At 50.7% G+C, this 27,212-nt stretch overlaps 11 protein-coding genes and 2 non-coding genes across 13 annotated transcripts; 6 read left to right on the forward strand and 7 right to left on the reverse strand.

The window, feature by feature from the left end:
- Positions 1-177: 177 nt before the first annotated feature.
- Positions 178-1,710, reverse strand: P170DRAFT_425457 (uncharacterized protein; the record flags this gene model as incomplete). Its single annotated transcript, XM_024847634.1, has 1 exon — positions 178-1,710. One exon carries the CDS (start codon positions 1,708-1,710, stop codon positions 178-180), a length of 1,533 nt encoding a protein of 510 aa, XP_024706501.1.
- Positions 1,711-1,911: 201 nt separating this feature from the next.
- P170DRAFT_436273 (SAM-dependent methyltransferase) lies at positions 1,912-3,076 on the reverse strand. The gene has a single exon (XM_024849125.1). It carries the CDS (start codon positions 2,909-2,911, stop codon positions 1,979-1,981), a length of 933 nt encoding a protein of 310 aa, XP_024706502.1. The 5' UTR covers positions 2,912-3,076; the 3' UTR covers positions 1,912-1,978.
- Positions 3,077-3,545: 469 nt separating this feature from the next.
- P170DRAFT_436274 (NAD(P)/FAD-dependent oxidoreductase) lies at positions 3,546-5,294 on the reverse strand. The gene has a single exon (XM_024849126.1). It carries the CDS (start codon positions 4,979-4,981, stop codon positions 3,791-3,793), a length of 1,191 nt encoding a protein of 396 aa, XP_024706503.1. The 5' UTR covers positions 4,982-5,294; the 3' UTR covers positions 3,546-3,790.
- Positions 5,295-6,021: 727 nt separating this feature from the next.
- On the forward strand, positions 6,022-8,343 carry P170DRAFT_356166 (putative protein kinase; the record flags this gene model as incomplete). Its single annotated transcript, XM_024844130.1, has 2 exons — positions 6,022-7,211; positions 7,329-8,343. The coding sequence occupies 2 exons, from the start codon at positions 6,022-6,024 to the stop codon at positions 8,341-8,343; spliced, it is 2,205 nt and encodes a 734-aa protein (XP_024706504.1).
- Positions 8,344-8,706: 363 nt separating this feature from the next.
- P170DRAFT_t75 lies at positions 8,707-8,779 on the forward strand. The gene has a single exon. It is a non-coding gene; the product is annotated as a tRNA-Met (tRNA).
- A 619-nt stretch (positions 8,780-9,398) lies between these two features.
- P170DRAFT_t76 lies at positions 9,399-9,496 on the reverse strand. The gene has a single exon. It is a non-coding gene; the product is annotated as a tRNA-Leu (tRNA).
- A 157-nt stretch (positions 9,497-9,653) lies between these two features.
- On the forward strand, positions 9,654-12,101 carry P170DRAFT_406913 (Hsp70 family protein). The gene is made up of 8 exons (XM_024846656.1): positions 9,654-9,734; positions 9,790-10,283; positions 10,348-10,465; positions 10,522-10,783; positions 10,841-10,943; positions 10,999-11,120; positions 11,190-11,403; positions 11,473-12,101. The coding sequence occupies exons 1-8, from the start codon at positions 9,674-9,676 to the stop codon at positions 12,022-12,024; spliced, it is 1,926 nt and encodes a 641-aa protein (XP_024706505.1). The 5' UTR covers positions 9,654-9,673; the 3' UTR covers positions 12,025-12,101.
- Positions 12,102-12,434: 333 nt separating this feature from the next.
- On the forward strand, positions 12,435-13,913 carry P170DRAFT_474751 (acyl-CoA dehydrogenase family protein; the record flags this gene model as incomplete). Its single annotated transcript, XM_024853176.1, has 4 exons — positions 12,435-12,927; positions 12,983-13,210; positions 13,272-13,361; positions 13,411-13,913. The coding sequence occupies 4 exons, from the start codon at positions 12,435-12,437 to the stop codon at positions 13,911-13,913; spliced, it is 1,314 nt and encodes a 437-aa protein (XP_024706506.1).
- A 658-nt stretch (positions 13,914-14,571) lies between these two features.
- On the reverse strand, positions 14,572-15,953 carry P170DRAFT_425463 (DUF3716 domain-containing protein; the record flags this gene model as incomplete). The annotated part of the gene is made up of 4 exons (XM_024847635.1): positions 14,572-14,608; positions 14,770-15,385; positions 15,445-15,777; positions 15,854-15,953. The coding sequence occupies 4 exons, from the start codon at positions 15,951-15,953 to the stop codon at positions 14,572-14,574; spliced, it is 1,086 nt and encodes a 361-aa protein (XP_024706507.1).
- Positions 15,954-16,307: 354 nt separating this feature from the next.
- P170DRAFT_162288 (phosphatidylinositol-3,5-bisphosphate 5-phosphatase) lies at positions 16,308-19,793 on the forward strand. The gene is made up of 2 exons (XM_024842576.1): positions 16,308-16,470; positions 16,575-19,793. Exon 2 carries the CDS (start codon positions 16,634-16,636, stop codon positions 19,676-19,678), a length of 3,045 nt encoding a protein of 1,014 aa, XP_024706508.1. The 5' UTR covers positions 16,308-16,470; positions 16,575-16,633; the 3' UTR covers positions 19,679-19,793.
- A 115-nt stretch (positions 19,794-19,908) lies between these two features.
- P170DRAFT_355037 (Tti2 family protein) lies at positions 19,909-21,887 on the reverse strand (the record flags this gene model as incomplete). The annotated part of the gene is made up of 4 exons (XM_024844070.1): positions 19,909-20,913; positions 20,967-21,424; positions 21,492-21,648; positions 21,714-21,887. 4 exons carry the CDS (start codon positions 21,885-21,887, stop codon positions 19,909-19,911), a joined length of 1,794 nt encoding a protein of 597 aa, XP_024706509.1.
- A 241-nt stretch (positions 21,888-22,128) lies between these two features.
- On the reverse strand, positions 22,129-23,950 carry P170DRAFT_355175 (tRNA adenylyltransferase; the record flags this gene model as incomplete). The annotated part of the gene is made up of 3 exons (XM_024844079.1): positions 22,129-22,379; positions 22,446-22,994; positions 23,044-23,950. 3 exons carry the CDS (start codon positions 23,948-23,950, stop codon positions 22,129-22,131), a joined length of 1,707 nt encoding a protein of 568 aa, XP_024706510.1.
- A 622-nt stretch (positions 23,951-24,572) lies between these two features.
- P170DRAFT_406925 (TRAPP III-specific subunit 85 family protein) lies at positions 24,573-27,144 on the forward strand. Its single transcript, XM_024846657.1, has 2 exons — positions 24,573-25,854; positions 25,907-27,144. Exons 1-2 carry the CDS (start codon positions 24,783-24,785, stop codon positions 27,064-27,066), a joined length of 2,232 nt encoding a protein of 743 aa, XP_024706511.1. The 5' UTR covers positions 24,573-24,782; the 3' UTR covers positions 27,067-27,144.
- The last annotated feature ends 68 nt before the right edge of the window (positions 27,145-27,212 follow it).

The raw sequence follows: 27,212 nt of genomic DNA on the forward strand, positions 1-27,212 counted from the left end.
AAACCCGAAAACTTTTACTAAACTGATTATTCAATCGTTTCAAAGGGTAAAGAAACGAAAAAAGACAAACAAAGGAAGAAAGAAAACAAAGAGCTAATAGCAATTCAAAAGGATCCAGCCATTGAATTCATTGTTTTTTTTGCGCCCACCCGTATCGAAACGTCAATTGAGTTGCATTCACATTCCCATTCCCATGTCATACCCCTCACTTCTCAAAGCTTGGAGCAGCGCGCTGGCCATTCGTGATCCGCCCATGGGTGCACCATAAAAGTCATCTTCCGAATCATAATTATATTCATAAGGGTCCAAGTCGTCATAAAAGTCATCCTCATCATCATCCTCGATAGCGTACGGACAAATTTGGAACTCGACGTTGGTGCCAATGAATTTATTCCTGATGCTTAGAAAGCATTGCTCCGGGGTTTGGCCATTTGGTATACGCTGCCCAGGCAGTTTAATGGGCTGCGTGATATCGAGTGTGAGTACTTTGAATGTCTTGAGGGCAGGTAGAAGTCCCTGGCGACATTCGTCTGCGACATGCTGTACCATGTTACGGATCGAAGTATTGCAGTCTGTGACGTAGAGGGTTTTCAGGGACGGTGGAAATTGAGGTTTCGCCGGGAGCAATTGATGCTGGATCGTGATCTTTTCGAGGACGGAAAACTCGCGGAGAGAACCTATCTTGGTAGAATCTGGGTGGTTTTGTTCGAAACGAAGGAACTTCAGAGTATCTTTGTGGGCCAAGAGCTCTGCGTGCAACTGGGCAGCCTTGAACTGCTTTCGACCGTCTTCGTCGTATCTTCCCTGTCGTGGGTCCGGCGAAAAATTGGCAAGTGTAAACGACTTCAGCGCTCTGCATCCTCGAACAAATCTCCTCATACTCCCACAGTCAATATGGCATAGTCTGAAAAGAGGCGATTCAATTGAAAGTGAGCCGCGAGCCCATCGGGGACAATTGGCCTCGACCAGATTCCCATAGTCTACTATCAGATCTTTCAGAAGCGGGAGGTTAAAGAATTCCTGATACGTGGCCATATTATATCCGGTATATAGCTGATCCCCACCAAGAATAATATGTTCGAGCTTTGACAAGAACGACGGGATCTGGGTGAAAAGATGAGATACAGGTTTCATATGAAATTCACCTGCGGGAATGGCCAGGGTCGAGACATTCGGGGTTTTGCTAAGCAGTAGAGCCAGGAAGACACTGAGATCGCGATTTTCGACAGCCATGAGCCATTTCATCACGTCGTCGCCAACATCAAGATCCTGAACAGCCCGCGTGAACAATCGGATATCCTCTGGGCGGAGCCTTTCTGGTGGATGTGGCATGTCCATGGGGAGCTCAATCCCAGTAGAACTGGTATCAACAGTTTTGACGCATGCTGCTAGATCCGGCCGAAGGGTGACGGCTCTGGTAAAACAGATAATGCTTCTATTATCCCCTGTCAGATAGTCCTCGTCGAAATCTTGGAACAACAGAGGCTGCGCCAAATCTCGAAATTTGTGTGAGACCAAGCAAAGATTATACAAATCTCTGAATGCAACGATGTCACCAATATCGTCGTCGTCGTCGTCGTCGTCGTCCATAGATCTCTTGTCGTCCTTTGAACGGCCGTTCAACGATGCTTGATCGAGAGAATGATCATCTGCAACATAGGAGACAATATGTGACAAGAGTTCTGTCGGCAAGTCCTGCAGTTTAACCATGGTGAAGTGGTACTGGTGTGATGATTCTTTAGATCTCAAATGTTTGGAGTCTGTAGATCAGTCAAGGGTAGAAGAAAACAAAGCGACGCGGTGGGCGGACGGGTTGCCATATGCGGTATAACGGCTGTCGCTGCTGCGTCAACCCTGTCTGGGCAATGATTTTCTTGTCTACTCTCGATGTCGTCTTCTTTCCTTAAAGTACGGTCTTCAATTATATGCTAAGAGCCACAAACTGGTAATTTACGGTGGCACATCCTTGGTGCGTCTATTAGACTGATTCATCTGACACCGGGGATACGGACTGAAATCCCTCGGCCTTTTCTATCTCAACAGGTTTCGTCGCCGAGATGGCCAAAAATCGCCAATGCTTGCGGCCGCGATAGGATTGAACCCCCGCGACAGTATTGATAAAATGCCTCTCCATGCCAAATAGCGATACCATGAGATATGGGATGTAGGCAAGCATGCAAAACAGTCGTGTCATCGGTATTATGTTGTCCGAAAAGTCCCGCACGACCACATCTGTGAACCCAGCATCTTCAAGCATCTGCTTGAATACCCCCGGGTTTGACACGCTGTTCGTCGGCATTGCAGCAAATTCGTTGATTTTGTCCAGGGAATGCACCATCTTTTCTGGAGACCCGTCGACGAGCTCGTGGTCATACTCGAACAAAGCGATCCGGCCTCCGGGACGTAGGGCGCGAAAGAACCCTGCTAGGACTGCCTTGGGATCAGTGGCGTGCACAAAGGTTTCCATTGTATAGATGCCATCGAATGTCTGAGATCCAAGGCTTTCGATATGGTGGTAGTCCATTTTTCGAACCGCAATCTGGTCATCGGTAAGACCCCTGCGAGCAATATTTCGTTTCGCTTTAGATAGGTGGTGATCGACAATATCGATGCCCTGGATTTTGAAACCACGCTTGGTCGCCAAGTGATAAGCGACGTTTCCAACTCCACACCCGGCATCAAGGACATAGGAACCAGGCGAAAGGTCTAAGCATGTTGCTAGCTTGTCTTCCATTGCCCTGAGAGCCTTGCTGAGAGGAAATGGCCACCAGGTGTCATTCTCGTAGAAACCAAAGTGACGAGTGCCACCTAGAAGGAAGCGGTATCCAATTCTGGACTCAAGGGAGTGATAGTAAGTCTGAAGCTGGGGGTTGTTGTTGATCAGCGGTTCTTGGTCGGATTTTGGCGCCATGGTCTAATTGAGCACGATAATGAGTCAAAGGTAATATGAAGAAAAGTAACAAAATTTGCCGCGATAGAGGAAGAAATTAGAAAGTAATTTTTTGAAAGTGGTAAAAGTATCAGTCTTAAATGATCTCAACGTGAAAGAAGATGATGGGAATAGGGTCTGTCTAGAAACTTTGAAAGAGAGGGAAGGGCCCTTATATAGCCAGCCCGGTCACATCACACGGAATGGCAGTGAGGCCTCCGGTATGGTTTGCATCAACCAGGCGACGCCGTCTCCACCACAATCAGCTTCTTGTCGACCAGCCGCCCAGCATGCCAAGCATCAAGGGTGGCTGCATGAACCTGGCAAGAATCACATTGAGTTACCAAAAAAAGGTGACGGAAGCAGCTATGGTTGGATACACTGTAAGCGCCGATGTGTGGATCTTCCTAGACCATTGTTAAGTACTTTGGAACGCCAGGATCTACGCGCCGGATATACTCCGTATGTAACAGCAGACCCTTGGGAGAAAACTGAAAGAATAAATCCCTTTGTTCAAGTCATTTCGCCGCCCGAATTTTGACTACTATATTTATCCCTTTATAAGATAAATAAAAATCAATTAAAATAATATATCAGATTATAAAGAGCTATTTATATACGATCTGGGAGGTTATCGGTGGCAGAAAATAATCCTTTCTGTTTTTTATGTGAGACAGAATAGAATAGACTAAGCACTTAGTACGGCGGCTGCCGGCCTGGAAAAGCCACCGTTCACGCGCCATGGTCTGCTCAATGGGGACTCGGGGAGATTGACTTTAAAAACCAAAATGCATGCTTATTATCTGGAAAAATTCGATACCTCCAATAAGAACAAACCCTGTAGCGCTGTTGAAAGGCATCCTACTGCCGCCCATTCTCCTGCGTCTTGTAGATACTGTTGTAACCGTCCAATGATTCCTGCTTCAATTGCGCTAGATCCTGTCCACGGAACCTGGTTGGGTCTAGTGCCTTCTTTGTGTTCTCATCGACATTCTCTCCGTTCAAGAGTCGAGTCAGGAACTTGGCCGAGCCTGCTGCATGCGTAACCCACACCGCCGCTGCCATGTAGAGTCCCGCGACAGAGGGAATACTTCCTACCAGTGGCATATTGTCGGGTGTCATGGAGAAGATACCGTTGAACTTCTTCGCAGGGACAAATCCCGTCTGCCCCGGTAGGAACTGCAAAGCACGGTTCAAAGTTGAGTCAAAATGCTCAATCCAGTCACCATGGGCACTGTCCTTCGGTTCTTGGGAAATTGGCTGATGGTTGTAGGAGCCTAAGCCATAGAAGGTGCCATGGTCGCGGGCATAAACATGGTATTCAGGCCATCTAACCCAAGGTGCCTTATGTGGGTTTGGCTCATGGGATTCGCTGTACATGTAAGGATGGGCGACGGGTATGATTGGGACAGGAATATCGAGTTCGCAAAGCCCTGATGCCCAAATCCCCGTTGCGACAACGACAGCTTTCGCATCAATGAATCCGGAGGAGGTCATGACTCCCCGCACGCAACCGTTGGCTTGACTAATTTGTGAAACGTCTGTTTGAAGGATCTGGACACCGTTTGCCTGCGCCTGTTTCTTATAAAAGGCCGTTATCCCAATAGCGTTTGCCGACCCGTCACATGGAAAATGAAGCGCGGCCTCGTTGCCCCCCTTGACCAAATTCGGGGCCAAGCTGATTGCTTCCTCGGATGATATCATTTTCGCGGCCAGGCCAGCCTCCTGGGCTTTCGCACATCTCCCTTTCAACCTTTCCACACCTTCGTGACTTGTGGCAATCTCCAGGCCTCCGAGAATATCGATACCCCCGGGTATTTTGGTGTACTCCTTCACGGTGTCAACTGCAAGCTGAGTGAGAACTCTAGACTCGTTGTATTGACCGACAAAGCCGGGTGCATATCCCGTGGACCCTTTCAACGATTCGAAAGAGCGATCGAGCAAAGCCACTTTCTTGCCATCCTCCGAAACGGACAGAAAGTAGGCTAGGGCTGAGCCAACAATGCCAGCGCCAACGATGGCAATGTCATAGGTGGGTTGGGGAGCGGCCATGATGTGAGCGACGTCTGCGTGATCTGAGTACTGGACTTGCAACAAACCGGGTACCGAATTTATAGGTCAGAGCCACTTAAGAGTTCTGTCCCTCCCAAGGCCGATGTCGCTATTCCGGACCTCGTGTTCAACCGCTAGTACTTGTCTTCCGGTCTATATATAGTGCCGCCCACTCAGCTAACGAGGAATGGCCGCAAGTAGCCGTGAAATACGTCAGTGTGCTCCATGAAAAGCCGACATTATTGTCCAGATAGGCCGAAAGAAGGCCGAAAGATAGCCGACAGTAGGCATATTGGCCCAGGTTGACCTGTTCACGGTCAGTCTCTACTGCATGACTGCGGGTGAATCGTTGACGTGGGGCCGTGGGTTCCTGCAGCCTCAGGCACCCATGTCACAGGGTCTGGCAGCTTCTTTTGTGTTCTCGGCGGAACGCAAAATCGCCGCGGCAACTCTGTCTCGGCATCATTCAGAACTGTTATTTGCGATGATCGGGTTGCCATGATCCAAGCACCCTTGGAAGCGCAGGTGGTTTGATCTACTCGCAGTTGCCTGGGCTTTTTGCACATCGACAGCCTAGACTCTCCCCCACGCCCTGTCATTGGCATCTATCTGGCTTTAGAATCTCATAGAAGCCCTTGGGATTGACTCAGTTCCATATGTTTACCGCTTCCCTCAACTGCCAGTAGAATTCGTGGCATTTTTTCTTTTTTCTTTCTCATTTCTTTGGGCAAATCCCACGCGACACAAAGGCGTTCAGATTTGCTGGAGCTCCACTAGGGCTACTGAGAGCTACCCCTCGATCGCTGTTGACCAACTCATCACCATTTCAAAAAGGCTGCCAAAAATATTTTCTTCCACAATACCTGGTCGCCTTCAGTGGTTTTGGAGATCTTTCATTTGCGACTCCATCTTGTTCATACGCCCTTGTTGGATGACCGGCGACTAGATGGCCGAGTCATACTCTTCTCATGTGGCGTTAATGTGGCCTTGGTTCTAATTCTTTACACTCATTTGCACATATTACACCAATTACTCTCAAAATGTCAATGTTCAGATCTGCCGCCGACAGCTCGTCCTCGGATTCTGAGTCTAGCTCGAGTCACGATGGCATTGAAACTGCTGAGGTTACGATTGACTCCGCGGCGCAGAAGACCCAGAAAAAGGGCAAGAGCACAACAACTCCGCCACTCTTGACCCGGGGAGATCATGAACCTGGTGATCAAGGCAGTATAGAGGGGCTTGATGTTGGCGCGGATCGCCATTCCAGCATGTTGACGGCCGCACTCCTTGAGTTCTTTTGCATTACGCGGGCTACAGATATACTCAATATCCAGCAACCTCATATGCAATACTCGCGCGATTCCCCAGAATCACAGGCCCTGGGAAAGAGGATGTACGAGCATAAATCCCAATTCCTGTCATCGCGCGGCGTTGTGGCCACCGGTGTGCACAAAGAGGAGCTGGGGCCTGCTAGGCAGTATTACCGGGACAACCTCGATCTATTAGGCATAAGCGCATTGGAGGATCTGAACATAGGCGATATTCAGGGACAGGTGTCACCTCTGGACTCTGATGGAAAGCTTGCTCTAGCCCCGAAACCCTCGAATACCATGCAGATTCTTTCGAATCCAGGCTACGCCAGTTTGCCATCGCCCAAATTTCGCGCTCCTCCAAGACACCCTGGCTTTGGTAGAGATGCAATTAAGAACTTTCGACTTGATTTGAGTAGTCTGCCAGCTCTCTCATCGCCACTTTCTGGAAACTCACCTGTGGGCTTTCCGCTCTTCGACCAAAACACACAGACACCGACTGAAAAGACGTCGCGCTATGCCTCGGAGTTTTCAGAAGTCAATATCGTCGGTCGTGGATCATTCGGGGAGGTTTACCACGTGATAAACCATATCGACGGACAGAGTTATGCCGTGAAGAAGATCCCGATCAGTCAGAGACGCCTTGAACAGTTACAGTGTGGGGGTGAAAACCAGCTTGAAGCAATCATGAAGGAGATCAGAACACTCGCTCGGCTCGAACACAAGAATGTAGTGAGGTACTACAGTGCGTGGGTGGAAAAAGCTCGTCTAGCAAGTTATGTGCCACCGGACCCGCAAGGATCAGTGAAGACCGAAGATACCCAGACTGAGTCCTTGACTCTCGATTCTCATGATGATCAGAGCTTTGGAGTTGTTTTCGGGCACTCTGAAGATTCGGCCGCAGACATCAAATCCGAACCGTCAACAGAGCAAAGATCATTGGCCTGGGGTCCATCTGAGCGCAGGGATAGTCGTGCCAGCCAGACGAGTTATGGTACGCTGGCATCGCGTAATTCAAAAAAGAGCTCCGCTCATAGTTTGGGAGAAGATGATGAAGAGATTGAGTCAATTCCTCGCGATTTCACGGGCCCGTCACTGTCGACATTTGGCGGTACTGACAATGACATCTTCACCGATGGCCTCAGTAATGACGCATCACAGCTGCAGGTGCAGCGGAGACCTCGTGATGCCCCAGCTCTTGTTCTTCACATCCAAATGTCGCTTCATCCTATCTCACTTGGCTCGTACCTTAGCCCCGAGCCCGGTAAGGCAGCACTGGACCATGAAGAAATCCCACGGCGCCATTGTTTCCACCTTGTTCCGTCTCTTAAGATGATGATGCGCATTATTTCCGGTGTTGATTATCTTCACGCGAAAGGCATCGTCCACCGGGATCTGAAACCAGCAAATATCTTTCTTTCCTCTCCTGAAACTAAGCGCCTTGACGGATGCCTTCCATGCGAATCGGCGCACCAAACCTCTTTACGATACTGCCATCCTCGCATCGGTGACTTTGGACTCGTCGCCGACATCTCACACATTACCGAACAATCCCCAACAACTCCCACGTCAGCGCTTCAAAGCGGCGCGAAGGTGCACCGTGTTGTCGGAACCGAGTTCTATCGCCCGCCCTTCGTGAACAGTGAAGCCGGCACCCCCACTGACCCCGGAAACCCAAACACTCCCTCTTTCTACACCATCGACGAATCCCTCGACATCTACGCCCTGGGAGTGATCCTGTTCGAGCTCCTGTATCGCCTAAACACCAAAATGGAGCGCCAGCTGGTCCTCTCCGACTTGACCCGTGCTCCACAAGGACAGACCCCCACCGGCCCATCCTTCCCTACTGATTTCGCTCACAAAGTCGACATGGGTGATCTGGTCCTCGACAACGGCTCCTCTATCGCTGATTCTCTGATGGCTTGCATTCGCGGCATGATGGATCCTCTCCCCACCCAGCGCTGGACCTGCATGCACACCAAGAAGTATCTGCAGGACATCTTGGCTGTTGCGGAGAAGGCATGTGCCGAATCATTTACCCACGCAGAGTAAGGATACATACGAGGTTTAAGTTCGGGGATGGTAGCAATGGAAATATGGAACAGTCGCATGGGACAGCATATCTTACACATTGTATGAGTACATCTTGAACACTCGCCACTTCGATAGCTCGATAGCACATCTGGAATGATAATGTTTATGAACTTTCACAACTCCAAAGTAAGTAAGGATCGTCTGGTTGGGTTCGATCTATGTAGGTATGTGATTAGCGTGCATGGTACAGAGTACTCCGTAGGAAACACCACTAGAAGCGAGTGGCTAAGCTTTTTATTACTGGGGTATAGCTTTTGCTAAGGACTCTCTAGGTTGTGGCAGGGTCATGTTGCATTAATTGGAATCAGATAACATCCAATCAGCATGTTAGCTCATGAGGAAGAGCGCCGGGCTCATAACCCGGAGGCCCCTGGATCGAAACCAGGACATGCTAAGTATTTCTTTTATTTTTCTTTTTTCTGTGTGTGGGGCAGCCCAGCTGGTGTGACTTGGAAATAGAATCGATACCAGTCATAAATGTATAATCTCAGTGGTTCGTCGACGGAATAGCAATTCAACCTTAAGTATTCCTTGGATGCTCTGATTTTGTCTTCGAAATTGGAGTTGTGAAAATAATTTTGCGATCGATGGTGGTAAAGGCATTCATCATAACCCTCTCTCGAAAGTTGCTGTGTTTTTGATACGGCATTCTGGGGATTGTATGAGTGATGGGGGGCGTTTTGGACCTATCGGAGTGGGGATAGATCAAATCTTGCCATATGGGCCAAGACTTGTTGGCGTTCTACAATAAGATGTCTCCCAAGTGCTTAACCAACCAGCCATTGCAGGAATATATTTTGTTGGATCACTACCAGTAGATGAGATCAACGACAGCAGTATTGCCGTTTAATCTCTTCCATATTGTAGGCACTTCACAGGTACTTTGCATGCCTCTATTTGTGGGAAGCAATAGAAAAGTCGAGCGACTCATATATTTAAGCCATGCGGATGCCTCAAGGCTTAAGAGAGGTTGTGTGAGGGAAAGAAGAAAAAAAAAGAGAAAAAAGAAATATTGCTAAGACTGGGGTTCGAACCCAGGATCTCAAAGAGAGAGCATATGCAGCATCTTAAGAACTTAAGTGCTCCGCCTTAACCACTCGGCCATCTTAGCGCCTTCAGCCTTGGTTGTCTCCACATTTGAAATTATGTCCATGAATCAATGTTCCGCCGTGACTGATGCCTGGTGTCGACGCTAACTGTAGGATTGGCTCTTTTGCCCCCAGACAGACCGAACCAAGGTTCCTTATTTACCCATGAGCTCTGCGGGAGCGGGAGATTGAAGGTGGCCATGGAACCCGACTGGACCCCAGATGTCGTGGTTGCCGTTGATTTTGGCATGACCTGTACAGGCGAGTTCAATTCCTTTGGCAGACACTTCTCACGCGATCTGCTAATGTCTACTAGGCATCGCCTATTCCTATGCCCCCGAATGGCCCGCCCCGAAGCCGCTCCAGCACTGGCCGGGGCTGATGGGCTCCGAACTTGCCAACAAAGTCCCCAGCAGGCTCCGATATGACCCTGTAACAGGTCAGGTACAGACCTGGGGATTTCAGTGTGAGCCCGGTAGCGATGCCAAAGGGGTGTTCAAGCTCAATTTAGATCCGCATTTTGTGGATTCGCGGCCATATCCCCCAAGCCGCCAGGACGCGATGAGGTGGTTCACGGATTATGTCCACTGCGTTTATCGCTATGTCGTCTCTTATTTTGCGCGCACTTTCCCCAGATTTGCGTCGCGGAATGTCGAGTTTATCTTCAGTGTGCCCACCACGTGGAAGGACCCGCGCATGGTGGCAGAGCTGAGACAGTCGATCCGATTTGATTCGGACTCTCATCGGGCGACTATTGGGCTGACTGAGGCCGAGGCTGCAGCTGTGCATGCTAGTGGGCAGTACTATCAGGTATGAATGCTTATTTCTTATTGATGCATGTTGGCGAGTGTTGCTAAAGAATATCTGATTATAGAAGAATGACGTGATTCTGGTTTGTGATGCGGGCGGAGGTACAACGGATGTCAATGTCTTGAAATTGATGTCGAACCCCGGGGAAGCGACGTTATTTCACCCATTGAGCTGTGTCGAAGGTAGCTGGCTGCTTCCTTTAAAGCTTTAGAGACTAGACGCACTGACTATGTCCCAGGCAAAGCCGTTGGTTCGTCCCTGATTGATGCAGCAGCTTGTCAGCTCCTCGCTGGAAGGCTTGAATGTATCCGTGATATTTTGTCGAACTCACCACAGAATACTGCATGGGAACTTATCATGCAGCAATTCCAGCGATTTAAGTGCAACTTCGGCTCCGAAATGATGGATGGCTCGCCGTTAATCATTGACATTCCGGGTCTCGCTCAAGAGACTTCGTTTCCAGCGGCTGGGATTGAAAATGGACAAATAATTATCACACAGTGAGTTCGGTTACAGCTAATTTACTTTTCCCCTCAAATACTAAAATATCGTTGCAGGGATGAACTCCAGCATCTATTTGACGCGAGAATTGATGAGGTGCACAGTTTACTGGATGAACAGATTCGCTTGCTCCAAGTGACGAATCCCCAGGAAAAAATAGTAGGCGCTGACTTTATGTTCTGCCCACATGTCAGAGCCTAACAGAAAAACACAGTCTTTCTTAGTATTATCCGGGGGCTTTGGAAGCTCGCCATACGTGAGGAAACGGCTAAAAGACAGATACCAGAATCCAGGTACCATGTCTAGCCTTGTGGAGGTACTGACGGTTGACGAGCCGTATGTCGCCACCATGTGCCAGAATTCTTTCATAACGAGTTTCAGCTAACAGTGCTCGATTCTATCCAGACAGCTGGCTGTGGTTCAAGGCCAAATCATGAACCGCGTTCAGCAGCTAAAACAGGGTGCCTCGGCCTTCAATTCCCTGTATAGCCGCGTTAGCTACGGCGTGATATGTGATCAGCTCCACGACGCTAACCGACATTTGCGAGAGCCTGTACGATTTGACGAACGAGATGGAAAGAAATTTGCCGTAGGCCAAATAGATTGGCTTGTTCTTCAGGTATATTCATAATTCTCCCCGTTTTGTATCTGCCTAATTTCGAGCCCACTGACCATGCTGTGACTATAGGGAGACGCAGTCCCCCGGACCGGAGTGTCGAAGGAATTCCGACGAAAGATTTACCCACGGGATATGGCCCGGCCATGGGTTGCACAGATTGTGATGTCGACTCTTCCGCCGGGGCAAATACCTCAGAGCATGTCACACCCAGGGGCAAGTCTTATCTGCAACATAGAGGTGGACATGACCAGTGTGGATCGAAAATCCCAGAACCACCGCTGGTATCACCGAAATCAAGCCCATTTCTTAGCCAGTTTCACGATCAGGATGGTGGTTGGGCCCAACGACCTCGAGTTTGAACTATGGAATAAGAGCGGAGGCAGAATTCGCAGCCACAATCGAGACCCCATAACTGTCAAGTGGAATCCACCGGTAGAAGCAGAGGATGGGAGCATTCATCGAGCCCAAGAAATGCCCGGGGATGAGCATAATATCCGGCCAACTGAGCTGCCTGCACATTCTAAAAAGCATTTGGAGCTCCCCGGCAGCGATAGCGGGGTTAAAGAGGTGCGACATGAGCTTCCTGGTGATTTTGGGCCTTCTTTTTCATCTCGTTCCTGAAGAGCCGATGCAGGACTTTGCATCATTGCCGAATTCTTACTTTTTCCATGATGATCTTCACATTCTCTTCCTCGGATACCTACTTGGATTTATATCTTTAGAGCTGGGTCTCGACGTATATAGAAATTAAACTAAGATTGAATAAAGAAGCATTATTAGTGACCGAGATCATACATGCGCAGTCATTAGGTACATTGCCCTCTCAAATGTGTCCTTGTGTCACTGGACAACTCATGTGGATGTCAATCCCTTTGTTCCCAAAGCCCGCGGGCCGAGGTCACAGTGGAGTTACCCCAACCCTCCGCTCAGATAAGACAGTGTTCCCCAGTCCAAGAATGCACTACCTGCATTCCAGAACCCCCTTGCTTAATTACATTTCCCGGGGCCAGTTGATTATACCATTTAGCACAATGCCTCATGAACACAAATACCCAACAGCCCCCTACAGCGAGCCCCTCCTCCCTCAACTTGACGTCGCAAACCCCTACTATACCGACCTCCACCACAACCTCCGCACCTATGTCCGCAACTACGTCGACACGCATATCGCACCATACGCCCACGAATGGGAAGACGCCGGCCAAGTGCCAGAGGACGTGCGACGGCGCCACTGCGCGCTAGGATTCGGCATCGTGCACCCGCTGACGACGCTGGAAGACGCAGCCGGACTGTCTCTGCCCGGGAACGTGCCCCGCGAGAAATGGGATACTTGGTGCAGTCTCATCGTGGCGGATGAGCTGACTCGGGTTGGGTATGTGGGTGTTTCGTGGGGGTTGGGGGCAGGTAACGGCATTGGGTGTCCGCCGATTGCGAAGTTCGGGACACCGGAGCAACGGCGGAGATGGCTTCCGAGGGTTGCGAAGGGGGAGATTCGGTTTTGTTTGGGGATTACGGAGCCGGATGGTAGGTTGGAGCTTGAGGAGAGCTTTTGGTGCTTGATGGGCTGACGATGTGATAGCTGGATCGGATGTCGCGAATATTCAAACGACGGCGAAAAGACAGGGGGATCATTATATCGTGAATGGAGCGAAGAAGTGGATCACGAATGGTATATGGGCCGACTACTGTACAGCTGCAGCCAGGACTGGAGGGCCGGGGAGAACAGGCATAAGTCTGCTTGTGATTCCGTTGGCAGCCCGTGGAGTGACGAGGCGGCGAATGCACAACTCGGGTGTAAACGCAAGTGGTGAGGCTCACTTAAACGAGCTATATTGATGGAGTGGAATGCTAATATAAGCAATGACTAGGATCGACATTCATCGAGTTAGACGATGTCCAGGTGCCCGTTGACCACCTGATCGGAGAGGAAAACAAGGGCTTTCCTCTCATCATGTCAAGTATGTTCAGTCAGATCAATCCTCCGATTTCCAACACTCACAGAATCAGACTTCAACCCCGAGCGTCTATCTCTTGCGTGTGCCTCTTTACGCCTTGCGCGGGTTTGCGCCGAGGACGCCTTCCACTATGCCATGCAGCGCGAGACTTTCGGGTCTCCCTTGATCAAGCGACAAGCAATCCAAGCCAAGATATTCAAATTCGGCTTGATGATTGAGCCCGCGTACGCATTCATGGAACAGCTTGTTCACATCATTGAATTGACCAGGGATCAAGCCAGAGACGATGTCAGAATCGGAGGTATGACGGCTTTGCTTAAAGTAATGTCTACAAGAGCCCTGGAGAAGAGCGTCCGAGAAGCGCAGCAGATATTGGGAGGGGCTGGATATAATAAAGCTGGGAAGGGTGCACGGATTGAGCAGATTAACCGTGATGCGCGAGTCCATGTTGTTGGCGGCGGCAGCGAGGAGATCATGATGGGTCTTGCGCTTCAAGAAGAGACCAAGGCTCTTCAAACAAGGCGGATGGCGTTGGAGAGGAAGTCCAAGCTTTAGAAGGAACACGCTGAATGGACCTAAACCTTTAAGCAAGATAAAATTAATAGTCAAAGCCACCCAGAAGAGCTAACATTTTTGTCTCTGGTTTACTTAATACACTAGCTGTTATTCAGAAAAAATAAAATAAAATATAAAATAGATAACAGCCTGTGTGCAAATACTTTTGCCACAAGGGGTCCTTCCATAGGGACTTTTCATAGTGTTACTACAAGTATCACTACAAGGACGCCCGACTTGTTTACCGTAGCGAAAGGAATAATAGCTCTGAATATGCTACTTTTGGTGAACTGTCGTGGCGAACTATCCTTAGCTACCTACGACGCCTTTTACCCCTCCCAAAGGGGAAGACCGAGTCTGTTGCTTATCTGTGGTTCTAACGCCTAAGAAGTTTGCTTAGCTCCTAGATGTCACGGGCCTCTACACTTCGATTGAGCCAAGTTACCTACTTCTATTTTTTCCCCCATTTTTTCTTTTGTCAGTCTCTTTCTCTCTCTATGTTACTGCTAAGAGCTGACTAGCCTGGATATCCGGCTATTAGAGGACCCTTAACTCTTATAATGGGCACAGCGCGCAGGATCCCTATCCTTGGGGACTGTATAGCCTTACGGGGCAGGATACCGCGTCTTCTACGGGTGTATCTCGGGCGAAATAGCCCTCAGGAGGTCGACGGAGGTTGATCAGGCAGCCTCCAACTAGACGGTAATCAATAATATTACTACTATTTTTGCTCAATAAAAGAGATAAGAACTAATTGTAAAACAATGAAATTGATGATCAATAGTTCCTCCAAGAGCCGCCCAAGAACCACAACAAACCCACCGAGAATGCTCAAATAAAATCCCAAGGGTTGTACCTCTTTTGCTTCTCCTTCACTTCAAGTTCATCTGCTCTCTTCCGCATTGCTTGAAGGTGTTTTTCCGTATCCTTTATTGCTTGTCTCAAGAGAGGAAGATTGTCAAATGCATCGGGACCCAAAGGGAAGGGTAGAAGACCGCCATCAAGCTTTGACTTAGTGACATCCAAATTAGGATTCAGAGTCAGGTTTGTTGCGTCCCTTTCTTCCTTGACAATAGCACCTTCGACTGAAACTTGGGATTCCACTAGGCGTTCCCTTTGTGCTAGGCTGGCAGACAAGATTGAGTCTTTTTCTTCCTTGACAACAATAGCTTCGACCGAAACTTGAGTTTCAACTAGGCTTTCCCTTTGTGCTGGGCGAGCAGGCAAGATTCCGGGATATGAAGTCGTTGTATTGGAGGTCTCTGGAGATTGACTCTTCGAAATGGCGATTGGTTGCGCACCTGAGAACAGGGATCTATTGTTACTGAACCAGTCCGGTAACTCGGCTGAGAGCACCGTTGTAACCGTCCTATCAACTCGCGATTGTCCTGACATCTCGTCCTTTTTATCGGGGATCGACTTCCATGCGTTCTCAGAGTTAAAATCATAGATGTCTTCGATTTTGAAAGCCCCTTGGTTGTTCATACGTTAGCCAATCGAGGCGAAACGCCGCCAGAAGTAACACACTCACGAAAGTCGCAGTCATATTTGCGACTGAATTGACAGTTTGCACATGTCCCGGCGAGTTTCGAGTCTTCTTCATTGATCATGATAACACAAGCCTGCCATGGGCCCAATCCTTTGTCACAATTAGAGCACGGATCAGCAACCTCAACGCCTGTTGTCTGAATAAAAGCTGCAGTTCGGGATATTTTATTGGCTAATGATCTTCGCCTCGGCTTTCCATGAAATGGTGTGCGCCAATCAAGCTTTCTGGCAACCGGCATGACTTGATATCGCTTTATAGCATCGGTGGTAAAAGGTTCGGCTATCGGCAGATCGTCAACGTTCACTCCAGGTACGACTATCATTCAATGAGGTCCAAGTAAGTTAGTATTGTTTCTCGCTGCGGAAAAAAAGTTTGTGGTTTGGTGACTTACGCTCTGCTGGCACCGAGGGACGCGTCTCTGAGGATTGTCGTTTTCTCCGAGGTCTCCAAGGCTCGTCATCATCGGGCTCTGATTGCCCTGTTTGAGACATTCTCAGATAGATTCATATGGACATAGGGCTTATTAATAGAGGAAGTGTATGTATCCAAAAGTGACACGTCATGCACGTCATTGAAAGAATATGAGTGGGTGGATGGGAGAAGGAAGATGGTTGTTCAGTAGGGCACTGGCGATTGCTGAGTCGTCAGATCAACATCATGCCACTAGGTTGACTGTCAGAAGTTTATGTTCTCTTCAGCTCTTTTAAATGACTGAAACCGTCACCTTCAACTGACATCTCACTCATAATTTCTATCAATGTTCCTGATACTTCTATAGTTCGGTGAATAAACGCATTTGCCATGGCCATAGTGCATTGTATCCGGTTTCTTGGCGGTAAGATATCCCTCTTCTCAGGAGAAAGCCCTGTACCATGTCCTCTCTTTGTCATTTCGGGTGATAAAGCTATCTCTGCCAGATCTCTTGCAAACTAGGGCTGGTGATGTGTGACGTCACATCCACGCTAAACCCATCCGAGCAGTCACGGGGAACTATACCGCCCGAATGAAGTAAGCGTCGATGGTCGCGCATGACAATTCCTCACTATTTTTTCATCTTCTCCTCACTCAGTCTGCCGTCCCCAACCATGTGGCTTTTTGGCTGACTTAGGAAGACCTGCTGGCAGATTTCTATTTTCAACAGTTGGCGCTGGATTCGCCAGCTGTCTCACTGATGGAGAGCCTTGATGAAGTGTCCCGCCCGCGAGAGGCCGCGGAGGAGCGAGGCGCGGTCTCGGTCGACGGTTACTCCTCCAAGGCGCCGTCGGTGGCCGAGAATGACTCGCCCAACTCGATCTCAGAATTTCCCGCCGGAAATAAAGGCACGTCATTCACGTCGAATTCCAGCTCGAAATTATTAGACGACACCGACTCGACTCCCCGCCCCCCAACCGATCAAGACGACGTCTCGATACCGCAGCGGATTCTGTCGCCCTTCGCTCCGATCCCCTACAATCCTCCGTCTGTCGGCTCCATGGGTGATGAGGCTGGCGAGGAAGAAGATGAAGAACCCCACGTGGCGACCTCCTTCGAGCGGGATTCTACGCCCGCCTCGGCCCAGAAACGTCGGTCCATGTATTTCGACACCGGCGAAGACGAGTTCAATCGCATGCACAAGTTTTCGCTCTACGAGACGGCGACCCGCTTTTACATGGTTGGCATGAATTTGTCGGATACACGGTTTAGAATTTTGAAAATCGACCGGACGTCCGAGACGGATCTGAGCGTTGCCGAGGACGATATCGTGTACACAAAGAGAGAAATGAGTCAATTGTTGGATGCTATCGATGATGGGAACAAAATATCGGGTGGGCTGAAGCTGAGATGCAGTGCATGGGCCTTGTTGGGCTTCATCCGGTTAACCGGGGCTTACTACATGCTGCTCGTCACCAAAAGGAGCCAGGTGGCCATGCTTGGTGGCCACTATGTCTACAAGGTCGACGGCACTGAGCTTATCTCTTTGACTCCGTCCAGCTCGTCGCGACTGAAACCCGAGAAAAATCCGGAGGAGGCGAGGTATATTGCGATTCTCAACAATCTCGATCTCACCCGGTCTTTCTATTTCAGTTACTCCTACGATATCACACAAACATTGCAACGCAACATCTGTCGCGAACGTAAAGCTCATCAGGATGGGCTCCCGAAACCGTTCCACCAAGACTTCAATACCATGTTCATATGGAATCACCATCTTCTCACTCCGGCTATCGCGGCTCTAAAGAGTCCTTATCAATGGTGTTTGCCGATCATCCACGGGTATGTCGAACAGGCGAAAGTGGACATATACGGTCGACTGGTCTACATCACTCTCATTGCTCGCCGTTCCCGGTTCTTTGCTGGAGCTCGTTTTCTCAAGAGAGGTGCCAACGATCTGGGTTACGTTGCCAATGATGTTGAAACCGAGCAAATTGTATCGGAAATGTCAGCTACATCGTTCCACGCTCCGGGGCCTCATCTCTACGCCAATCCCCTGTACACTTCCTATGTTCAGCACCGAGGCAGTATTCCTCTCTACTGGACACAGGAAAGCTCGGGAGTCTCTCCGAAGCCAGACATCGAGCTTAACCTGGTCGATCCGTTTTACTCCGCCGCCGCTCTTCACTTCGACAATTTGTTTGAAAGATACGGTGCTCCAGTGTATGTCTTGAATCTCATCAAATCCAGGGAACGAACACCACGAGAGTCCAAGCTCCTCAAAGAGTATACAAATGCGATCAATTATCTGAACCAATTCCTACCCGAGGATAAGAAGATCATCTACAAACCTTGGGATATGAGCCGCGCAGCGAAAAGTCGAGATCAGGACGTGATCGGGACACTGGAGCAAATTGCTGGAGAAATCATTCCGCAGACCGGTTTCTTCAAAAATGGCTACGATGCTGAGTCCGGCCTTCAAGTGCAGAATGGCATCGCTCGTACAAACTGCATCGATTGTCTGGATCGCACAAATGCTGCCCAGTTTGTAATTGGAAAAAGGGCTCTTGGGCACCAGCTTCACGCCCTTGGTATCATCGACGGCACGACTGTGGAATATGACACTGACACTGTCAATATATTTACGGATTTGTGGCATGATCATGGTGACAACATTGCCGTCCAATATGGAGGGTCTCACCTGGTAAACACAATGGCCACCTATCGCAAAATAAATCAATGGAGCAGTCATTCTCGAGACATGGTGGAGAGCTTCAAGCGATACTACAACAACTCATTCCTTGATGCCCAGCGTCAAGAAGCGTACAACCTTTTTCTCGGAAACTACATATTCTCTCAAGGGCAGCCCATGCTCTGGGACCTGTCCACCGATTACTATCTGCACCACGCCGACCCGAGATCCTGGTCAAATAAGAAGAAGCCGAACTACATCCAGTGGTATACTCCGGAAAACCTGAAGGCGAAGGAGCTCCCACCGCCTCCTCTGCCGCCAAAAGAGCCTCTCTCACGTTACGATGATTATTGGCTAGAGTATTACAGGCCCTTAGCTCTCTCAACCTTCTCCAAGGTCTTTACTCTGAAGAACCCCTTGACAACCATCCGCTACCTCTCGCTTCGTCCCGCATCTGCCCTTCCTAGTGACCTCAGCCCGTTCGTTGCGCGAATCACACATGAGCACATGAATCGCGATCGTCCGCAGCGCACCGTGAAGATTCAGGAGCCGGACCGAGCTTCGAAGGACCCTTCTGAGCGATCGCGCATCGAGGCTGGCCAACTCCAAAGCAAGCAATACCCATCGGCCGGCATCATGAAAGAACCGACCGATAAATTCCCCCACCACAACAGTTCATTCCAGTCCTTCCCGCAGCCCTCGGATTCCACCACGCCCAGCAAAGCCCAGATTGCCCAGTGGACCTTGGGTCAGCTCGTCACGGATTCTCTGAACCCATCAATCACCGCCGGCGAGGCGGAGGAATACGAGCATTATATCAACCACCCCCTCAAGGTGCCACTCGTCGTCACATCCAAGAACGAGATCACGGCCGCTTCGATCCGCGAGCACGACTCCAACCTCGATCTCCTCGAGTACGCCAACAAAGTCAACATCGAGGAGTCCACTCTTCAGGCCAGAGCCACGGAGAATTATGCCGACTACGCCGAATTCCTCGATGTCTCCGAAAGCGGGCTCACCGTGGTGGCGGAGGACTACGAGAAGAAGCGCTATAAACGTTATCGACAGTGGCTGCGAGGCAAGAGTTTGTTCAAGCAGCGTGTCGATTCATGACTGCACTTATTTGTGCTACCCCCGGCTACGATGTTATGACCTTAGCATGACGCTATGACTTTAGCATGATACCCCCTTGTCGCTCTTTTCTTTGATTTAATCTTTTTTCTTGTTCAAACGAACCATATTATGTCTCTAGCTTTATGAACCCACAAAATTGAAATCCCATTCTAGTACAAAAAACAAATAAACAAAACAACCCAATCATACAATCTATCAATCACCCTTGATCAAACCCGCACCCCGAAATACGCCGCATCCGTGGTATCAAAATCCATATCAAACAGCCCCTCCAGGACATGATCCGCCTCTACGAGCTTCCTTAGCTCTTTCTCGATACTCTCCTTAGCCTCGATCTGGCCCGCATCACGACTCCCTCGCTCTGGATTCTGCAGCGCAAACTTCAATAGATAGCTCACGCCCCGCAGATCCTTTTTCAGTCGCAGGGTTTCGGCTGCGCGCGCGCGGTCTGTCTCGGTTAGTTGTCCGGTTTGCGCCCGCTCGGTCATCTCGGATTCTTCTTCCATGGTGTGTAGCCAGCACGCGCAGAGGGCGCCGAGGATCTCCCCGCGCCAGCGCCATAGGCGCGGGTGGGTGGTGAGGATCACGGCGCGGAGGAGGCCAACGGCGGAGAGGAGGAGGGGTGGGTGCGCGGGGCCGAAGGGGTTCGAGAGCGTGGTGTGCACGAGGGGTGTGATATCCTGGAGGTATTTGGCGGCGTGGACGCCGAGGTCCAGGAGGAGGGGGTGCATGAGGTCGAGGAGGAGGGTGGAGAGCCGGGGGTGCGGGAAGGAGGCGAAGGAGGAAGGGGTGGAGGCGGAGGTGGCGGAGCTGATGTGGTGGAAGGAAGGGATGAGGTTCTCGCGGAGGGTTTTGGTGATGGACGCGATGTAGGCTTCTGTGGCGATTTGGGGGGGAATGGGGAAGGAGTTCTGCGCGTTGGTTTTGAGCACGGAGAGGAGCGCGGGATAGGCGGCGCTGAGGAGTTCGATGGACTCGTCTTCGGGCGTGATGCTCGGGAGGGAGAGGAGACAGGGCCGGATGGCGTCTTCGAAGACGGAGGAGAGGTTGGTGCGCCGCAGGATGTCAGATTTGCTGCCGCTGATGGGGATGAGCAGGTCGGAGGCAAGGTGGCAGCCGCGGATCTTGAAGGGGAGGCTGTCGTCGTCGATCAAGGTTAGGATGGCCGGGACGAGGAGGGGGAAGTGTGCCTCTAGGTGGTCGCGGTCGGTGGCCTGTGGATTTGTTGGTTATCTTGTCGTAGGCTGATCTGTGGATGTGGACGAACCTGATACTGGGCGATGATCCAGGAAAGGACGGTGGTAGCGTAGACATTTTGGATTTTCCACGGCTTCGTTTCTGGGTCCAGCATGCTGGCGTCAAACCGAGGCAAAGGCACAGGGTGGAAGTTCTTGCGGCCAGAGGCTGTGATGGCAGGGTTCTTGGTCTTTGCGAACAGAGGCCGGATCTTTTGCTTCAGGGTGTCTTCTATCGTGGCCCAGAAAATTTCATTTTCATCCGGATCCGAGCGCAAGGAGGTGAATTGTACTGTCAGCAAAGCATTTGCACGAGCCTGGGTTTCTGGTGACGTCCATGGATCGTGATTAGAGGTGAAGCTCGCCAGCGCAATGATGATGTCCGATGCATTTTCTGCGTCGTGAATCGGAAGCAACTCAGCCAGCAAGTTAATAACCGACATTGCTATATTTGACCGCAGCTGATCCTCTTCAGCCAGGTCTCTCTTTTCTGGTTTGGAGTTAGCAGACCGGATCAAAGAAGGTCACGCGAGAAGCAGGTCTCGATGTAATCTCACCATCCAGTTCCTGTATTTCTGCAAACACTGGTGATGGGAGCGCAGCACTGCTTGCCCATTCATACAGGTAATTGACAGAGTCTTTGTCTTGCTCCGACAAACTCCTAGATCCCCAGCCCTTCAGGAATCCCAGGGCAAACAGAAGGGTTTCGCATATCTGGGACATTGTGAGCGGGACATTCGTGCAGCGGTGTTGGGGATCCAGGAATAATTCCCACAAACCTCTGTATTGCTCGCATCATTTTGAGATGACACATATCCTTTAAGCCAGCCAAGATCAGCAGGAATTGCGATGCTGGCAAGTCTAGACTCTGGCAGTACAACTGAAGCCGAATTCCGTTGCTGGAGAGCATCACGTGCCGCGTTGCGCAACTCCCCTACGGAGTGGTCGTCCATCGTAGGATCTCTGACACCGGTGTATGGGCTCCCAGAGAATTAATTAAAGGAAAGCATGGGCAAGGGTGACGGTCCCCCAGAAATATCGATACGTCAGCGAGTAGATGCAGGTGTGAAGAATCTGGTTGGGAAAGGCAAGCGGTAAGACCGGGACAATATTGGACTTTTTTTCAATTATTATTTTTCCTTTTTCGTTTCTTCTCTACAAGAACCCAACCACAGCCATTCAATCGGTCACTTTTCACGTAGAACCGAATCCTAGTTCTTCCTTTCTAGCACAGACCACCTCCAGCGCTTTCTCCTTATCTGTACATTCGGGGTGGAGGAGCTGCCACTCCAGGACCATTTCTAAGGCTCTGGCCAACCACGGCCCCTTTTTCCCTCCCAGGCGCTGCATGATCTCCCCTCCATGAACGATGGGCTTCAAGTCATGAATGTCCTGCAGATTATGGTCTACGACATAGGTCAAGAATTTATCATAATCCTGGACGACTGTTGGCAAGCTGACGTCAGTGTGCTTGGCCTCGATATGATCTCTGAGAGAAAGCTGTGACCCACCTTGAGCAAACTCGCCTCCTTGCATGATCTCTTGCAGCAGAGACAAGACTACACACAGCCTCCAGTCCCGCTTCCATGACCGGATATGCAATCCAATCTTTTGCCGAATTTCTGCATCGGTGCCATCCATGCGGCCTTCCAGTAGGGACGATTTGATGTCGATAATGGTGCGCCAGTTCTGAGCCGCATCACTGAGGATTGCGATCGTCTTATTGTCAGAGCGGAGGCCATCTCTGGCCATCTCCGCCGGCCGTGGAGGGAGTGGTTTCGCTTTGGGCCCTCTTGCGACGCGTGCAGGAACAGCAGACCAGGGAGCAAATGTGGTGATCACCCAGGCATAGTAGGCCTCGCTGTTTTCACGGATAAGTGTCTGGCGTACTCGAGCGACGGATTCTGAGGTATTCTGAGGAGATAGTAAAGTGGCCAGCCCATTGTAAGCCGCGGCCCAAGATGAGGTATCGGCGCGGGCTTCGTCGTGGACGTTAGCGAAGATCGTCGGATGGAGTCCAAGACGATCAATCAGTTCCAAAGCGACGCGCGGATCAGGGCCTGTAGCTAGTAAGCAAAAATCCCCAGGGATTTTTGAAAGTTCACCGACCGTGCAGCATGCCATCCATTTCTTTGCCTACGCGCTCCTTGCTGATTTTGAGTTTAAGGGCCTCGCCAATATCACTATTTTGCATCGCCTTTTCGGTATCTTCGTCGATCCGGTAACCCAATCGACTAGCAAACCGGATTAGGCGTAGCACTCGCAGAGGGTCGTCTTTGAACGTTTGGTATGGCTCCAGGGGAGTGCGGATGATTTTCTCGCGCAAATCGTCCAAGCCTCTTCCCGTATAATCCTCCACCTTCGACTCATTCAGGTTGTAGAAAAGCGCATTGATCGTCGCATCCCGGCGCATAGCATCCTCTGCGGCAGTGCCAAATTCCATCTGGGGGTTCCTGCTGTCGTCCGAGTATACCTCCTTTCGCAAGTTCACCAGGTCTATGTCCAAGCCGAATATCTTCGTCGTCACGGTTTCCAGGTGTTTGGACTTTTCCGGGTTGGCCTCGATCTTATGAAGGCTGACGATGGAATCGTTCGGGCGGCTATTCGACACATCTCGCTTGTACTTTTCCAAGTTCGTCGGGTCGTCCAAATACTCTTTCAGTAGGATCCCAAATTGATATCCGGTCATCGTATTGATTGCCACGTCGATATCATGGCTGTCGACACCGAGGAGCTTGTCCCGCACCCAACCTCCAGTAAAGCGGAGTACCGTTTGGGGAAGATCTGAGTCATTTGCGCCCTCTGAAATCGCCTTTGCCCGTGCATATTCTGCGACATCCAACAGGAGAGACTTCACGGTTTTCTCAAGGCGAGTGAGTTTTAAAACAGGCAGCGCCTGGTCATCGGTTCCCGCCATGCTGCTCGTGATAAACTTGTGCGGGACCGGATTGGAGATGCGTCGCCTTTTGTTCGCTGGCGCGGAGGGAGATGAAGGGCGAGATTCGCGATGGGTCATGGAATAATGGCGCAATACTGGACGGAGGACTGGACTCAAGAACGGTGGAACTGCAGTTTGTGGACAGTTTCTCGCATGGATGAGAGATCTGGATCGGTTAGAAGCATGAGCGATGCGGGACGGATGGGCTTTAGAAAGAGGGCGAAGTGGGGTGGATCTGAACATTGACAACAGCCATTCCGGAGATCAGGTTGCCAGGAATAAAATTATGACTCAGGAAAATGGCCCAGAAGGACGGCCTAAGCGCAATTGCGAGGATATTCCGAGCGACGAGCCATCATGACGCCGTCGCTGCAAACAAAGAGTCATCAGGCGCTGAGTCACCGCCTTCCCGTTTAGGCCGACCACCGTGTGCTGCGTTTTATTGTTACGGTATTTTACGCAGCTCTATAGATGGAAGCATTTTGGAAAGCAGGTCTATCTGAGGTGTTTACGCGGAAAATAACTATAGCTCCAAGAAATGGTGATCCAATATAGAACCATGCGTTGGCGTGGGTGGAATCGACATTCCGTCATACTCTCCTGCGTCCAACTGGAGCTGGCAGGCGTCGGCGAATGAGGCACGTTCCAGCGGAATGCACCACGTTGGTGGCTCTCTTTCTCCTCCAACGAACTCGACCTACTTACTTCCACCTCATCATCCCTCATATCCCGCCCTCCGCTTGATTTTCTTTCCTCTCTTTTCCCGCCTGAATCTACCGTTGAATTTTCTCAATACCCTTCTGGTTCCTCGACAGCTCCCCCCGCCCCCTTTTCTTCTATGTCTCCCGTTCATGGGCGCCCCAGCCAGTTTAATCTTTGTTAGTCTTGCATCGGAACCCAATCGGTGTCCATGACATCGCCCGGAGATGCTGCTCCGGTCAGACCTCCGCCGTCTTTCTCGCCCGGCGTTCCCCGTGTCGCTTCGAAATCGAGATACCCAGACCAGCGGCGCGACTCGTCCCCGGCTTTAGATGCAGACTTGGTGGAGTCGAGAATCGGCGCATCCCCTCCCCCTCCGCTCGCCTCGACGACGGCGGAGCTGCCGCTCAGGTCTGCGTCGCCTCATGCCCGCTCGCTGAGGCCTTCAACGCCGCAATTGGCTCGATCTTCGCTCGGGTCTCCTATCGAGGGGCGAGGGGAAGTGGCGGAGGATTTACGGTCGTTGATTCTACGGGCGTTCTCGCCGGTGGTCGGAGTGTACGCCTCCGTGGATACCGACGAGCTAGTGCAACAAAAGGGGTTCAAGGGAGGCTTCTGGGACCTCATTCGGCCGTTTGGGGAAAATGTACCGGGCAAACTTGTCATTCGGGATAGCGTGGGGGCAAGCCGTGGCTGGGACGACTATGGCGTTCGGTTTGTGGACCTGGGGAGCAGTCAGTGGGCTTCCGTTCCGGGTACGGAGCGAGTATCGCCGCTCACTCAAGTGGAGGAGGTCTTGGAAAAGCAATTGAACCCAGATGGGAGTCTGCTGGGCGGAACACTGGGCGCTAAGGATCTGCTGAGCTTTTCTTCGACGTCCCCGTTATATAAGATGTTTCTGCGCCAGCTTCTTTCGGTAGCGACCGCGACGCCACACGAGACATTTCGTCATCCCGTCGCCAGTATCATCGTTATCAGTTCGCGCAACACATCACCCCTCGAGACCCTCAGGCGGCTATATGCAGACACCAGTAATGGTGACAGAAGATTGCCTGGGTGGATTCATCCGGAGTATCTGCGATACTATGTCCTGGTGCACGACGAGGATAGGGATGATATAACAGAGTCCACCAAGCTCTATGACCAGATGAAACGGCACTTTGGACTTCACTGTCATCTGCTGCGGTTACGGAGCAACCAATGTGTCGTAACCGATGATGATAGCGTCCAGGTGCCTGAATGCGAATGGCTGTCGCCGTCAGAACGTCTGTCAGACCAGGCGGGTAAGTGATCTATTAAATATCGTGATGTACAATGAAAACTAATGTTATTCAGCGCCCCTAGTGGATCTCGACACGGATGGCCTTCCTTATCTATTTGACTCCGACGTGACAGCAATCAAAGCTTTTGTCCGCGAATTGGTAGCGCAGTCTGTGGTACCATTCATGGAGAACCGAGTATCCGTGTGGAATGATCAGGTGGCATCTCGCAGGCGTGGGTTCAGCGGTCGTTTCATGTCCATGTCGCGACGATGGGCAGGCTTTGGATCGGGGTCTCGATCCAGTTTTGCAGGGGCTGGAGGTGGAGCCAGTGGAAATTACGACTCCGGCCATGGCTTTTACAAACCCGGCGTACCGGAAGCTATTTTGCGGAAGATGGCCGATTTTGCTTTTATGCTTCGAGACTGGAAATTAGCGGCATCGACCTATGAATTGCTCCGCTCGGACTACGCAAACGATAAAGCATGGAGATACCATGCGGGCGCGCATGAGATGTGCGCCGTTAGTACACTCCTGGGTCCCATTTCAGGACCAACCAAAGCCAAACTCGAGGGGATTGATCAAATGCTTGAAACTGCCTGCTATTCTTATCTTACACGATGCTCGGATGCGCCCAACGCTTTGCGCTGTCTTTGTCTGGCAACGGAGTTGCTGAAATTTCGTGGAGGCTCGGCGGTGGAGAGTGCGGCTAAATGGGCCATGCGGGCCATGGACCTGGGATTAGTCGGCTCTATCGGCCAAGGGCTCTTGAGTGAACGGATTTCAGCCTGCTATGCTGCCCGAAATCCCGTCACGGGAGTCAAATGGGGATCGCGTCGGAGAAAGGCCGGCATGTGGAGCGTTCTTGCTGCCGACCTTTGGCTCAAACTCGGCCGGCCCTCGCTGGCATCCGCGTGCCTCGAAGAAGCAGAACGTCTGTATGCAGATGTATTGGATGGCGATGGCGCATTCCCCATGCCGGAGATTCAGGCTTTCATCGACAATCTACGACACGCCGTGAAAGTGGAATATCTCGAGACGAGGGGACTCGACACGCAGGATCATACCGTCCCGGCGGATCCCCTGGAGACAGAAGAAACAAGTGAGAAGCTAGACAGGCGCAAGAACCGACGATCACTGATGACCAATCCGTTGGACTCAGCGGGAGGGTTCAATCTAGAGCAAGGCATCAGGGATAATGATAACCCGGCCAATGACGATTTTGAACGAGCATAGGTACTAAGAGGTCTTACGGGCGTATGAGAGGATATTCGGTATTTAATAGACATTCGTGAGCAATGAACATTGTGATTGTACATCTATAACCTTGTCCTTTGTATTCGATCCATTCGCAACATAGACTCCATAGAGAGCACTCTTTC

Source organism: Aspergillus steynii, assembly GCF_002849105.1.
Source record: "Aspergillus steynii IBT 23096 chromosome Unknown P170scaffold_3, whole genome shotgun sequence".
NCBI classification, from domain to species: Eukaryota; Fungi; Ascomycota; class Eurotiomycetes; order Eurotiales; family Aspergillaceae; genus Aspergillus; species Aspergillus steynii.